General features: G+C 35.6%; 1 protein-coding gene across 3 annotated transcripts; it reads right to left on the bottom strand.

Moving 5' to 3' along the window:
* Positions 1-139: 139 nt before the first annotated feature.
* Positions 140-14,662, bottom strand: LOC128624083 (aerolysin-like protein). 3 transcript variants are annotated; one of them, XM_053651405.1, is made up of 7 exons: positions 14,153-14,656; positions 13,848-13,904; positions 6,105-6,149; positions 5,849-5,905; positions 2,711-2,743; positions 2,551-2,628; positions 140-2,339 (listed from the first exon to the last, which is right to left on the bottom strand). In XM_053651405.1, exons 1-7 carry the CDS (start codon positions 14,193-14,195, stop codon positions 2,263-2,265), a joined length of 390 nt encoding a protein of 129 aa, XP_053507380.1. In that variant the 5' UTR covers positions 14,196-14,656; the 3' UTR covers positions 140-2,262. The 3 variants fall into 3 exon arrangements, with proteins under 3 accessions (XP_053507380.1, XP_053507370.1, XP_053507360.1); XM_053651395.1 differs by lacking the exons at positions 140-2,339; positions 2,551-2,628; positions 2,711-2,743; positions 5,849-5,905; positions 6,105-6,149 and adding an exon at positions 8,905-10,285 and having other exon boundaries at positions 14,153-14,662; XM_053651385.1 differs by lacking the exons at positions 140-2,339; positions 2,551-2,628; positions 2,711-2,743; ... (2 more) ...; positions 13,848-13,904; positions 14,153-14,656 and adding exons at positions 8,906-10,285; positions 12,622-13,063.
* Between the last annotated feature and the right edge of the window lie 1,075 nt (positions 14,663-15,737).

The following is a 15,737-nucleotide window of genomic DNA, read 5'->3' as shown; positions in this document are numbered from 1 at the left end:
TATACTGTACGCTACAGGTTCCCTGTCGTGCACATCTTACTATTTTCCCTAACACATCTGATTCAAATAATCAGATAATTATCAGCGCCTCCTGAGTTAAATCAAGTGTATTAGAGCAGGAAAACACTAACATGTGCAGGACAGGACAGGGGGTTCTCCGGGATCAGGGATATGCTCATAATACTCCAAGATATTACTTGCTTTGACCTAAACATGTTATAAATGTGCTTTAATTTCGCAGTGCTACAGTTCATGATCACAAAGCGTTAGAAGTGTAAATACAGAGCAAACCTGGAGCAAAAGTTTAATCCAAAATTAAATCGAAAATGATATATTAGTATATATAGAGAGTAATGTGGTGCACCCTGTCTTCTAAATACAAAAGAAATTAGATTACAGATAGATAGATAGATAGATAGATAGATAGATAGATAGATAGATAGACAATGAAATAATAAAGAAAAAAGATTAAAAAGTTAGAGAAAGAAAGAAAGAAAGAAAGAAAACAAACAAGATAGATAGATAGATAGATAGATAGATGGATAGACATGTTTTTATTGTGAATGGGTTTTGATAAATGTTAATGTTTAATGTACAGGTTGATGTTTTTACTAATATACAATACTGTCATTTTGTCTGCTAATTTAATATATAAACCATGTTTTTTTTTTTACTTTTTAATAAAAATGTATGGGATCATAACTAACATTTCCATCACTTTAACTGCCACAGTGTCTGTAAGTCTATGTATTATCATATGTACTTATGTACTTTATGCTGTTGGTGTTTAATGTCACTTTTTCCTCCACTTGTGTAACTATGTACAGTATACTCCATAAAATAAACTCCAGATATTATCCAGATAAAAGTCTTTTATTTATATTTTTCCAGGTATTGATCAATTGAAGATGTCAGAATGTTTAGAATATATCAGCATGATCTTATGCAGAAAAAGAACAATGTCTTTATGAAGGGGAAACAAATTTAAGGGTAAAAAATAAAATACAAACATATAAACAGACAATTTGCTTCTAATTAGTGCTTTGGACATAAATGCAAATTCTCCAACAGAAGAAATGGCTTTGATTATAAAGTAAAAAGCGGCACATGGTGTTCAATTGGAGAACAACATGATCTGTAAAAAAAAAAAAAAAAAAAACTCTGATGTTCTGCTTTCCAGTAGCATTTTACATGTCCTTGTCTCCTTCCTGAAATTCAGTGTTTCTATGGCAACATACACTGTGCCAAAATAGGAACATTACTATAACTGGTAGAAGTTAGCTATCTGTCAGTGTTTTTTTTTTAAGTTAACCTATGAGTGATTATTTGAAAATTATAGATTAAAAATAGATAACAATATTACAGAACTAAATCAAGTTAACATTAACATTATGTATTAACTAGAGGTAGAAAAGTAATTGTTACAGCACTGAAAGGAAAACTCCACCCTGAAACACGTTAAATATGTTTATTTCTTGTGTTTAGTGATTCTGGTGCTGATTTGTTGGTCGATGCGAATTTTTGTTATTCCTGTCAGGAGTTAGCGGTTGTCTGACACATTGATGTCACAGGGGGACATTTTTATCATTTTTAATATAAAATATTGAATATGTAGGTTATTTAGGATGGATTTTTAATTTAAGTATCATTTCAGGTCGTTTATACTTTTACCTGAATTAAATTTTAAACTAGTACAAAGAACTCTGAACCATGAGAACCATATATTTTCATGTTGACTGAGGTAATATTCAGGTTTCAGAAAACTTAAACTAACATCGTGGTTACATTGTTCACATGAACAGCTCACTCTTGTCACATTTATTACTTCATGGCAAGAAATTTTCAGAAAAATTCACATACAGTGACACAACCCACAGAATGTAGCTTAGCGGTCAACGCTAAGAGTGTAATTTTATCCGCTCAGAGACTTAGATTCATTTTTATCCAAGATATCTGAGGGAAATGTTGATGTTTCTGATATGTGTGTTTAGTTTTCAGTGTCGCTATGGTTTTATATTGTCTGTGTAAATGATTTGATGACTATGTATTGGCTAAACTGTTGCTCAGCAGCCATATCTGTGTGTGTGTGGGGGGGAGGGGGGGGGTACGACAATAAGCTGTGTAAAAAAAAAACAGCACTGGAATTCAGAAGAGGAGAAAAGTAGAAATGATATGTAAGGAAACTCAAAATCTAAAGGACATACATATGCAAAGTAAGCTCATCACCACCATCACCATCATCGTTAACAGTGATCTTCCATGTTACAGTTCATCTCTGGGGTTATTTTTTACACAACTGCTTACTGACTGCAGGCAAGCTAGAATGGGCTCCGTCCATCCTACAGAACAAATACAACACACACACATTATTAAAATGTAAAAATTGTGACCAACTTGTGTAATACTGTAAAATGTATCAATAAATATCTGCCTCTATCCTTTGTCTATAACAGTACAGCAATAATTCAAACCCTTTGAAAGTGTACATTGAAAATGTAATCGAATTCTTTGAATTTTTTTTGTTCTTTTCTTTTCTTTTCTTTTCTTTACCAGAAAACAACCCTTCTGCATTGTCCTTTCTTTCCATTACACCTTTAACACACTTGTCAATTGCACAGTGGGCAGCACCTGACAGAGGGAGGGAGAGAGAGATATTATTCTGACTCTATTCATGATTGTATAATAAAATATATATGATTCTTAAACTTACGAGAAACACCATGATTCTTGTTACGACTGTAACCTAAAATGGAAAACAGAAGTGCAATAAATAAATATATATCTGCAGCATCATGCTGATTCAAATCACTGGCTAACTGAAAGTTTTTGAGCTCTTGAGGGACATTTGGTAGTTCAAAATAATGTATTTGGAACTATAATTCAGCTGCATGGCATTACAGACAAGTAGCTTATTTTATCTAAAAACAGAATCTAATAAAGAGTTACGCTAGAATAAGCAAGCTAAACCTTAAACTATCTCAGGAGTAAACAAGCTAACCCACAAACTAGCATTGGAGAAAACAGACTAGCCCATTAATTGGCAATGATGTGAAAACACAAGCTCTGCATTATATGAGCAAACTGGCTAGCCCATGAACTAGCGTTACCAGAAACAGACCGATTTACAAATGAGTGTAGTAGTAAACAGGGTTAGGGTTAGGGCTGCCAAATAACAAGCTAGGTAACAAAACACTAAAATTGTTGTCTTTTTACATTTCATTTAATTGTACATTTAAGTTTACTATGCACTACCCACTTCTATAAAGATTTGTTAGTTGGAAGTTATTGCTAGCTGATGCTAGATAACTATGGTGGCCAATGTTTTTTATCTTACAATCAAACTAAATGCTGTCAAGTCGGAGTAATGACATGACACATGACATCAATGTGGCATTAAACAGGAAGTAGCATTTTAGCAAACGGGCTTAAATACAAATATATACATATACAGTATCTCACAAAAGTGAGTACACCCCTCATATTTTTGTAAATATTTGATTATATCTTTTCATGTGACAACACTGAAGAAATGACACTTTGCTACAATGTAAAGTAGTGAGTGTGCAGCTTGTGTAACAGTGTAAATTTGCTGTCCCCTCAAAATAACTCAACACACAGCCATTAATGTCTAAACCGCTGGCAACAAAAGTGAGAACACCCCTAAGTAAAAATGTCCAAATTAGGCCCAAAGTGTCAATATTTTGTGTGGCCACCATTATTTTCCAGCACTGCCTCTTGGGCATGGAGTTCACCAGAGCTTCACAGGTTGCCACTGGAGTCCTCTTCTACTCCTCCATGACGACATCACGGATGTCGACTCCACCTTCCATTTGAGGATGCCCCACAGATGCTCAATAGGGTTTAGGTCTGGAGACATGCTTGACCAGTCCATCACCTTCACCCTCAGCTTCTTTAGCAAGGCAGTGTTCATCTTGGAGGTGCGTTTGGGGTCGTTATCATGCTGGAATACTTACCTGCGGCCCAGTCTCCGAGGGGAGGGGATCATGCTCTGCTTCAGTATGTCACAGTACATGTTGGCATTCATGGTTCCCTCAATGAACTGTAGCTCCCCAGTGCCGGCAGCACTCATGAAGCCCCAGATCATGACACTCCCACCACCATGCTTGACTGTAGGCAAGATACACTTGTCTTTGTACTCCTCGCCTGGTTGCCGTCACACAAGCTTGACACCATCTGAACCAATTAAGTTTATCTTGGTCTCATCAGACCACAGGACACGGTTCCAGTAATCCATGTCCTTAGTCTGCTTGTCTTCAGCAAACTGTTTGCGGGCTTTCTTGTGCATCATCTTTAGAAGAGGCTTCTTTCTGGGACGACAGCCATGCAGACCAATTTGATGCAGTGTGTGGCGTATGGTCTGAGCACTGACAGGCTGACCCCCCACCCCTTCAACCTCTGCAGCAATGCTGGCAGCACTCGTACGTCTATTTCCCAAAGACAACCTCTGGATATGACGCTGAGCACGTGCACTCAACTTCTTTGGTCGACCATAGCGAGGCCTGTTCTGAGTGGAACCTGTCCTGTTAAACCTCTGTATGGTCTTGGCCACCGTGCTGCAGCTCAGTGTCAGGGTCTTGCCAATCTTCTTATAGCCTAGGCCATCTTTATGTAGAGCAACAATTCTTTTTTTCAGATTCTCAGAGAGTTCTTTGCCATGAGGTGCCATGTTGAACTTCCAGTGACCAGTATGAGGGAGTGTGAGAGCGATGACACCAAATTTAACACACCTGCTCCCCATTCACACCTGAGACCTTGTAACACTAACAAGTCACATTTCACCGGGGAGGGAAAATGGCTAATTGGGCCCAATTTGGACATTTTCACTTAGGGGTGTACTCACTTTTGTTGCCAGCGGTTTAGACATTAATGGCTGTGTGTTGAGTTATTTTGAGGGGACAGCAAATTTACACTGTTACACAAGCTGTACACTCACTACTTTACATTGTAGCAAAGTGTCATTTCTTCAGTGTTGTCACATGAAAAGATATAATCAAATATTTACAAAAATGTGAGGGGTGTACTCACTTTTGTGAGATACTGTATGCTGAAAAAAGCAATAGAAACCCTCATAGAATTTGTAATGATTTTAATGGTTATAATGGGAATAATATTTGTTTTAATGGAAACTGTAATGGTCCCTTTGGGCCTCTACTGGTAATTTGTTGCCTTCTACTGGTGGCATGTTATGTCTAGTGGATACCATTAAGGACCAGTAATGGTAATGGTTTAAATGCTTAGCTGATGGTTTGTAATAGTATTTGTAGTGGTAGCCATGTAAATTTCTTTGATGGTTTCTATTGGGTATTTTTTTCCAGCTGGGACAGAACTAGTTCCACAGTTAGCCTATTCACTACATTAGTTGCTTGGCTAGCCGGTTTCCTGCTAAGCTTGTTCGTGAGTTAGTGTGTTTGTATTAATGCTAGTTTATAGGCGAGCCTGTTTTCTGCAATACTAGTTTATGGGTTTGTATGTTTACATCAACAATAGATTAGTTAGTTGGATGGTAATGCTAGCCAGTGCTGCATAACAACTATTGTTTACCTTACAAACAAACAGGTAACCAAGCTAAAATACAAACACTAACTAACTAAAAACCAACTGTTATAATTAACAGGCTAAAACATTAAAAAATATTCTTTTAGAAAGTTACAAAGACACATCTAACATTTAAGAATGGTCAGTTTTTACTGTTAGCAGCAAGGCTAAAGTGACTAATGTAGAACTGTAGATGTGAAATTAACAAATTAATGTTGTGTTAAAAGGACACAATGTGTGTGGCTTATTAAAAAAAAAATAATAATAAAGATGCTAAAAGCTAACAACTTACTGGAGTTTTCAAAAAGGAGATCATATCCCAGTTTGAGGCACTTCTTTATTATACAGGCTGCAGACAGAAGACAAAAATGGTTTTAGTTGTGTTTCTCCAAATCATATAATTTCCATATCATAGTTATTTTACTTCTTATCATGAAGAAACATTTGTAACATATATAACCTTGAAAATCAATGTCAAAAAATTGAAGTTGAACTGAATTTAATGTTGTCATTATTTTTGTTGTTGTTTTTTAACTCAGATATAATACCTTCATCCAAGCAGTTCATGGATAATGGAGCTTTCTTCAAACATGCTGAAAATAATATGTTCTAGATTAGATACATTTAAAATGCTGTCCTTCAGCTTTGTAACTATTTAAAACAACTGTAACACTCAGCAAACAACGGAAAACGTGCTATTAAAATTATATGCTTTTTTTCATTGTTTATTTTTATTAAAACAAAGCTTTCACTGAGTACAAGATGAGAATACATTCTGGATGGGGTCCCAGAAATTCACGAAGCATAAAAAAAAAAATGTTCAATGTGACTTCACAAATTTTTTAAAATTTAAAATCAAATTTGAATATTTAATGAAAATGTCATGAAGAAAAAAGTGTGACCCTCAATTTTATGTCAGAAACCAATTAGAACAGGCCCAAGTCCTTGCTTAACCAATTCTGGTACGCAAATCATGCAATAGCAACATCACTTTTGGTAAGTTTAAAATCTATTAAACATCTTTAAGTTTAAGAGACTCTTTTTTTCCGTCTTTCATCTGTTATTAGTTTAAAATAGAACCTCATTCTTATTCTTATATAATGTCAATTATAAAATGTTTATCAGTTTTCAAATAGACTGTGACCCATAAAGTAAGATGGCTACTGCCCATATTATGTCAGATTCGTGTATTATAGTGAGTGAGGTTACTATTAGTTCTTTTACACTGCTGTAACACCACTGACAAAATATTTTGCTGTTAATGGTGTTACAAAAAGTCACTGGTGTTACTGATAGTCAGTGGTATTTATTTATTTAATAATTTAATTTAATAATAAATTGATTCATTTAAAAAATAATAATAATAATTAATTAATAATTAAAAGAATAGACCAGCACTTTTTAATTTAATTTCTATCCACTACATCTGCAATGTATATGTGATTAAAACAGACCAGAATTTCAAAAAGTTTCCCTGTACAGAGGTAAAAACAAAAAGCCTGTTTATGGCACTCTCATTAAAGCAAGTCTCTAAGGGCAGTTGTTAACTTCTGTCAAAAAACATTTGTATGAAACATTTATTTTTGTAGAAATGAACATGTTTTTATGGCAAAAGCTTTGATAAATGAAAAATGAAAGATGAAACTACTTTTTCAGAGAGAAGAATTTATGGTTATGTTACTGTTATAGCAGTTGTGTGGCTCCGATGGCACAAGAAATCCATAAACCTTATTGCTTCATGTTGTAATGGGTGACTGTTCATAACGTCCGTGTCAATTGGAGACCCAATTGACAGAGCAGTAAAGCAAAAATGCAGAGCAGTAACGCAGTTTTTACACATACACTTAGCCTTTCAAAGTATACTCCACTTGACATGTACGCATACACAGGCGGTCGGCGTATTACGACAACTTGCACTACCCCTCCTGTCCTACTAGAGTCAGTACAGAGCAGTGAAGCAGGTCTTTTGGTGTGAGGGACGAGAACGAAGAAGAATCACAACAACATGAAGAACAATGGTTGGGCAATCTCTCGCCATGATTAGTACCCATATACAAATCCTTAAACTAGTACTGCCCTGAAGAAGCTATTTCACATAACAGATATTTAGATATAGTCCACAAGACACAATAATAACTGGATTTACACAAATGAACCAGTTCAAAAGTTTACATACACTTGATATTTAATACTGTGTGTTGTTACCTGGATGATCAACGATTGTTTTTATATTTTGTGATAGTTGTTCATGAGTCCCTTGTTTGTCCTGAGCAGTTAAACTGCCCAGTGTTCTTCAGAAAAATCCTCCAGTTCCTGCACATTCTTTGCTTTTCCAGCATCTTCTGCATATTCGAGCCTTTTCCAATAGTGACTATATGATGTTCAGATCCATCTTTTCACACTGAGGACAACTGAGGAACTCGTACACAACTATTACAAAAGGTGCAAACATTCACCGATTCTCAAGAAGTCAACATGATACATTAAGAGCCAGGGGGTGTAAACTTTTGATCAGGATTATCGGTTTAAATTGTTAGTTTGTTTAAAGATCTTACTTTTTGTCATTTATTACTGCCCTGCAGAAGCTACATAAGATGTACATGTTTCCCAGAAGACAAAATAATAACACTCAAATTCTTCCACTCCAATATTGGCTAACCATGTCTTCATGGACATTGCTTTGTGAACAGGGGCATTGTCATGCTGGAACAGGTTTGGGCCAGGTTTTAGTTCCAGTAAAAGAAAATCTTAGACATTGTAGACAATTGATTGCTTCAAGCTTTGTAGGAACAGTACAGAGAAATTATACTTAAGTGAAGGTATCCAGCAAAAAATGTACTTCAGTCAAAATAATAACAACATTACTCTTTTTAAATTTACTCAAGTAGTGTACAAATATTTGTTTAGTCCAGTATACTGAAATATTTTACTGGCAAGACTTATACTAAAAACAGGCCTTTCGGTAGGTTTGAAGGCTACATGAGAGGTTTTTAAAATTCACTACGCTAACTGTAACAAGAAAACCAGTTAGTGTTAGTGCTCAGAAATAAACTAGAATATTGCATAAGTATGCGGTTTGAGACACAGTGTTAGTTTGTTTGTTGTGTTGTGGACACAGTGTCATATGGTACCATACTGACTCCACTGGTTACACTGGGATTGCAGCGCACACTCATTTTTGAGGACGTGCACAAACAACACTTCTGTACTGTACCACCAAATGAAAAAAACACAAAGGACAGAAAGGACATGCTTTCATATACGTTGTAGGCAAAAACGAGTCGAAAAAATAGTAGAGTGAGATTTTTGAGACTGATTTTATTGCTGGAAATCTTCACAGATTATAATCTTCTTAATAGGTAAAAAAGATAATCAATGAAAATTGTTACAGCAAGCTACAGTCAAACTAAATCTAAAAAACACATCAAATGAGATTTGTTATATTCATTATTCAGAATGATTTTCAAAGAAGGCTTTATTAATCAGAAAATGTAGGTCTGCGCCAATGGAAGACTAGCAGGATAGATCAAGGCACTGTTTTAATTGGTTTATAGATTTTGAAAAAACAATCAAACAAGATAAACTTTATGATTATGAAAAGCCTATAATTGAAACAAATCATTTAAATCAAGCTTACATCATCCCAAACATCATCAATTCAAATGATCTAATATACAATATTATAATAATTATTATTATTATTATATTATATTATTAATAATTTATTATATTGAAATTTTTAAAACGTTTCAAATCCACGAAGATTTTTGGCTGATTCATTCACAACTACTTCTCCATCAGTGTAAGCGACACCTTTGTAGGTTCCACTGGTTTTAAACTGCAGCACACTGTCATTATAGCAGGTAATCTTGACTATACCATTGAAGGGGATATCAATTGTAGCCTGGCCAACTGTGATGTTCACATCCACGGTTTTACCTGGAGGGACTTTAACAGGAAATGAGAAAAGCTCCATTTTCTCTACAGAGGTCTCTGAAGCATATGTACCCTCAACTCCTGATTTTAATTCATATGTTGTTTGGCCCGCCACAATTAGTGGAATTCCTGCCTTCACTTCCAGGCTGACAGTGAATTCCAGTTTGCCGGTAACAGACCAGGAGGATTTTTGGGTGACTTTTTTGGATGTTTCAATTCTAAATTCTTGAGTTTCAGTAGTGTTATTGTGGTAAGTCATGGACTTGATTTCCCTGACAGCCACTTTGGGTATCACGTCATGAAGTGTGGGATACTCAACATTTGTAAGCTTAGCAGACTTGATGTTCTTAATGAACATGAAGCCTAAGCAATCAATATCTAAACCTGAACGTCCTTTGATTCCCATGCAGATCCCAGAAGCAACATCAACTGGAACTTCTGGTTGAAAATATGATGATGTACTCAGGCGTGCAAAGAACTCCCGGGAGTGACTTGTCTTGAATTTGATGGCACCCAGACGTGTTCCATTTCCACTTGGCCAAAGTGAAAGGGAGGTGAAATGCTCTCCATCTTCAAATATGAACTCTGTATAATTCCCATCAGGTACACCAAACTGTTTGGACTGGCCATCAGTAAGCCAAACCGTCATGGCTTTCACCTGCCAGGCACCAACCCACACCCAGATCTTTTTCAACGTGGTTCCATTTTCAGTGCCATCCATATCAAAAGCATCTCCTCCGTCCCCACCAACTACAACAACATCTGCCAGGTATGACATGATCTTGCTCTTAACCTTAAAGAGGCAAGCAGACATTCAGGTTTTAATAAGTTAAAATGGAAAATATATATTTTGATAAAAAAATGTCTTGGTTAAGATACTAAAATGTCAGAAGAATGAGCTACTGCCAATATTTTTTGCTGATTCAGCTCATAAAGCATTATCAACCAATTGTATGGCTTTGTGCTTGCTAATGGCCAGTGCATACTCTTTGATTAAAACCAGTCATTCATTATTTATATAGAGTAATGTTTTAAAAATGGTTCCCTTAACTGACATTAAATAACATTTAACATAAATATAAATGCCTGGACATTTCCCCTCCGAGTCACCAGAGGGTGCCATCCTCGGAGTTCTAATAATTTCTTCGGTTACTTCACCCAGTTCCTGCTTTGCAACATATAAAAAGCACATGAACTACACTGTCAGTGTGAAGCCTTATGGTTTGCTTCACGTTTCTAAGTTCTGAGCTATTCAGGAAAGCTTTATTGTGTATGATCCTGCCTTGCCTCATGTTATTACGTCTTATCAGTTTTCTATGTTACATGGTGTTTGAACTGTGTTTACCCTGAAGACTACTCTTTCGATTGTGTTTGAATTTTTTCACCCTCCTCGTATTTGCTCTGCTGGTTTTGAGCTGTATTGTGTTTTGACATTGTTTCATGAATAAACTCTTAGAGTACAAATCCTCACTCTGTTACACTATGAACATCAGCATAAATACACCATCACTAACATTTATCATAACATTGGCAACATTTTACAATAACAGTACATGAATAATCATGCACTAATGTAACATGTAACATTTTAATTATATATATTCTGCTGAAATGAATGAAAGGACTCGGAAAAGATTTGTTCATTTTGCTGAAAGAGATTCAAAGATCCGAGTCAGTAATGATCTGAACTTCCCATCAGTAATAAAGATGATAGTGGGCAATTCAGATGTGGATTCATGTTCAGTGCTACTTCAAATAAATATATTTAAATATTACCACTATTTAGAAAAAATAATATTTTAATAAGATGCTGTCCTACTGTACCATACAGCAACTTACAGTATTGTTTGCTCTTGGATATGGTTGTAGTGAAATGGACTTATTTATTAATATAGGCCTAATATTAATATTAATTTCATAATATTAATATTAAAAATAAAATACATAAAATTATTATTATTATTATTATTATTATTATAGTAGTACTAGTAGTGGTCTATTTTTGGGTTGTAAAATGATTAGATGTGGATTCATGTTAGTGTTTCAGTCCTGATTCAGGAGTTGTGCAGCTGAGTGGTGCAGCTCTCCTACACTGCACCCAGATGATGCCCCCTGACAAGCTAACATACTGTCTCGATTGTTTTATATTATTTGTCACACTGTTCTTCTGTTTCTGTTTGCCTATTTTATAAATATGACTTGATATCTGTTCAGTGCTACTTCAAATAAACATGTTTAAATAGCATTTATGTTTCTGTGTTGTTATATTTTTATACTAGTAACTGGTGTTAAAAATTGGCCTAAACATCAATGAGTTGGTGTGTTATGATGGGGCGTGCTGTGGGCTGGGTGTGGTAATCCAGATAAGTGGGTGTTAACTGGCATAATTCAGAACTCTAAGACCTTAAGACCAGAATTCAGTAGGTTATCAGCATTGCAGTAAAATTACTGCATTGAAGGGAGTTAGATGGATTTATTTTTAGTCATGAATAATTGTGCTTGGATTTCCTCATTTGTAAGTCGCTTCGGATAAATACAAGCGGATTTCATTGACACTTAAACATTACTCAATACATATTAAGTCACTATCAGGGGTGGATTTAGTGACCTCTGATCTTTGCACGAGTTGGCTCCTGTCTTCCTGAATCATTTCCGAAGATGCGCAGTAAAAGTGTGGAATAGTCCAATCTAGTCGGTATAGGTGGGGGGCTGATACACTCATAAATTAAGCCTTCTGGTGGCATTTTAGCATATGGATTTTTAGAAAAGCATAATTAATTAGCAAAAAGTAAAAATAAAACTTTCTTAACCATAAGTTCATGCAGCCTTGTGAAGACCCTTGGTAGCTCGGAGCCCAAGTCAATTGCCGACCTTTGCCTAATGCTAAATCCACCCCTGGTCATTGTGTTCAGAGTTGAGTTATGCATGCCTAGTGAGGATTTATGCTTCCAAGCCATGCTGCAATGGAAATTCAGCAGTACTCTGGTATTAAATAATATTAGTTAAGGGAACCTTAAAATAAAGCATCAACATATACAGTAACTGTAAGATTAATGTCATTTGCCATAATCTACATAGGCATTGAATCACATTTAATAACATGTAATCAAAAATAACAGGCATACTTACAAGGAAGTAGTCAGAAGAAGGTAGCAAGAAATGGCTTCTTTAAAAGATGTGAAGAATGCGAGTTTGTGGATAAGACAGAAGATGCACGCCCTCTTATTTATACTAGTAAAAGTGGGTGGTCAAACCTCTGGTATACTTGGGGTTTTTGTTTTGTTTTGTTTTGTTTTGTTTTGTTTTGTTTTGTTTTGTTTTGTTTTGTTTTGTTTTGTTTTGTTTTGTTTTGTTTTGTTTTGTTTTGTTTTGTTTTGTTTTGTTTTGTTTTGTTTTGTTTGGTTTGGTTTGGTTTGGTTTGGTTTGGTTTTGTTTGGTTTGGTTTGGTACGCGTAGGCTTGCGTATGCTCACAGTCGTACATATACTGCAGCCTTTCAAAGTACACAGGATGTGCACGTGGCGTCACGATAAGCGGAACTCGCCGCGGTCACGCCCTGAGGGGCAAGAAGGCGGAGTGGCAGCGTGAATTCCGCGCAAACACAGAAAACACACATTTAAATGGGAAAAAGCTGTTGTGAGATCGACTGTGCTAAGAGATTTAAAAAGAATTCTGAGCTATCTTTTTACAGAGTGCCAAAAAAACATTCACTCCTTTTTTACTAAGTCGAGCAGTGTAAGTTGTTGTGGCATGTGGTATTCATGGTGTACAAGGATGAATAATTTGCTACATATTTCTTTTTAAACACTGCCTGTTTCCAATGATGAATAATGAGGGTATCGTTACTTCTCTGATTGGGGGCGTGTTCCGTCGGGAAAGTGACGTCAGTGCATACCCGCTATTAAAGACAGCTTTGAAAAAGTTTCTTTAAAAACAACTGAACTGCAACAATTATAGTTTTGAATTTGTGTAAGATATTTTAAATGCTTATTCACAGAATATAGCAACTGCCCTTTTGACTTTTCTTGTACGTGAGTTCGGAATAAACAGGTTTTCTGTTGTTTTATTTTAGAGCTATGTGTACAATTATTTTTGTCTGTAGTAAACACAGGCTAAATGCTACAGATCTGCTATACAAAATAGATTGAAAAACACTGGCGTATACGTTTAATGATGATTCATTAATTAACTTTCAATTTACTTTATTTTGGTGTTGCCCCGCCCCCCTCCCCACCAACCTCATTTCAAATTGCCACATAATGAAACCTATTTTTCAGATAACTTCCCCTTGGATAACTTCCCCTTGTTATTGGCAACATTTCAACAAACGCTTCACCCCAGCTGGTGATCTGTTACCTTCAATTTCGTTCATGCCAAAGATGAAGCTTTCACTTTTGGTTCCTCTGCACAGACCTGTTGGAATGGAAAGTGAGATCATAGAACTGTTTATCACATTTATCATTAAACACAAGCTCTATTACAGCTATTAAGCTCTATTAATATTATCTGGAGGACAACATATCTGACATTTGACAAGAATTCTTTTTTATTATTTACACAGAAACATCATTATGTAAGCGAACAAGCTATTTTAGTTTTCGCAACAGAAAAGCTCGAAAAGCAATAACGTCTACACCAAAGCAGCTCACATCAGGACTTACCAGCAATAACTGCAGCAGCTAGGAGATAAATATGCAGAGACATATCTGAGGTTTGTTTCGTTTATCCTCTGAGAACAATGTAGTAGTGTGGCAGGTGAAGGCAGGTGAAGTAAACTGGCTGATCCCAAGTCACACTCTTAAATATCCAAAACATGATCCAAAACAAGCAACCCTATTGGACAACAAAGAAGGAAAGTGAAATCTGAGCCGTCATGCTCCTATTTCAAACACTGAAAACAAAATTAAAACTTAACACTTATAGTTAATATAGTTTGCAATAGAACAATTAAACAGTAAAATTTTGGTAGTCTGTTTACATTATGATGATGTAATAAATGCAATTTATACACACAGACACACACACATACACACACAAAATACAATGAAATTGTGAAATATAATGAAGTTGGAGAAATTAATGTTGAAAATTAATCTTTGTAATTTGTCAGTTACTCCTTACATCTTTTAGACTGTTGCCAATGGCAACTGACTCAAATAGACTAGATAAACATATATCAATATAATCTAAACATGCACCAAACTCAAACTAATTGAGTAATGTGAAGGATACTGTATGTCCAGGAGCAGTTAATATCAAACGGGCGAGCAGGACTGAGAAGTCCCCTGTCAGTCAAAGATAAAAGGACAGCAATACAAGGTTTCATTTCAATTTGTGTTGATTCATTTTTCCTCGACAGCACAAGGAAATGCACTCCTTCTTTTATCCACATAATCTTTAGGAATGGGCAGATTTGTGCTGTTATTTAACAAAGAAAAACACATAATCGTTGATATGGTGACGCGTTATGGAAGGAGTGTCCAGTGTCAGAGCTTTGTAACAACCAATGGTAAAGTTTTCCGCAACGAGAAAGGCTTCAGGACTGACGGCTTTGTGTTTTAATATGATAACTTTTTTTTTTTTGCCATGTGAGAGAAAAATAAAAGGGTGTGAGGAAATGACTGTTTATAGCTGCTATAACGTAAGTGATAACAGGGACTAACTTGTTTCATTGACGTTCCACAGCATTAAATGTAACTGTAAACTGACAAAATGGATGAAACTGACAAAGTGCAGTGGTCTAAGGGGGATAAAACATTTTGGGATGTGCTGTTTTAGGAAAATAATCAACTTCAAGTGGCGACAACAACTCCTTGATTGTTTTCCTATAATATTACACCAATGAGTGGTTTATTCTTGACATATTGTTCTATTATTATCATCTTGGAGGTGTAATCTGTGTATTATGTATTACTCTACTAATGCATATATACTATGTGTGTATTATTTTACAAAGATTAATTTTATTTTATGTTTTTACCTAAAATGACATCTAAAAACAGTGAAATTTAGTTATAAAATAGCTCATAAATGGTGTGGGAAATGTCGTAAAATAAAAACAGGTTTATTTTTATTTAATTCTTTCTTTCTTTCTCCTTCAAAGTTATGCGGCTGATCTTGCAGCAGTTAGCAGCAGGTAGGCGCTGTTCGGGACCCTGTTGCTTGGGTGTGTATGGTTCGCATTGTTTTATTTCCCACCCGTATTTCATTTCAATCCCACCTCCTGACAGCGGGTTATACCAACAA

This window comes from Ictalurus furcatus, chromosome 2 (genome assembly GCF_023375685.1).
Source record: "Ictalurus furcatus strain D&B chromosome 2, Billie_1.0, whole genome shotgun sequence".
NCBI lineage: Eukaryota > Metazoa > Chordata > Actinopteri > Siluriformes > Ictaluridae > Ictalurus > Ictalurus furcatus.
Note: the sequence above shows the minus strand (reverse complement) of the source record. Positions and strands in the feature narration are given on the sequence as shown.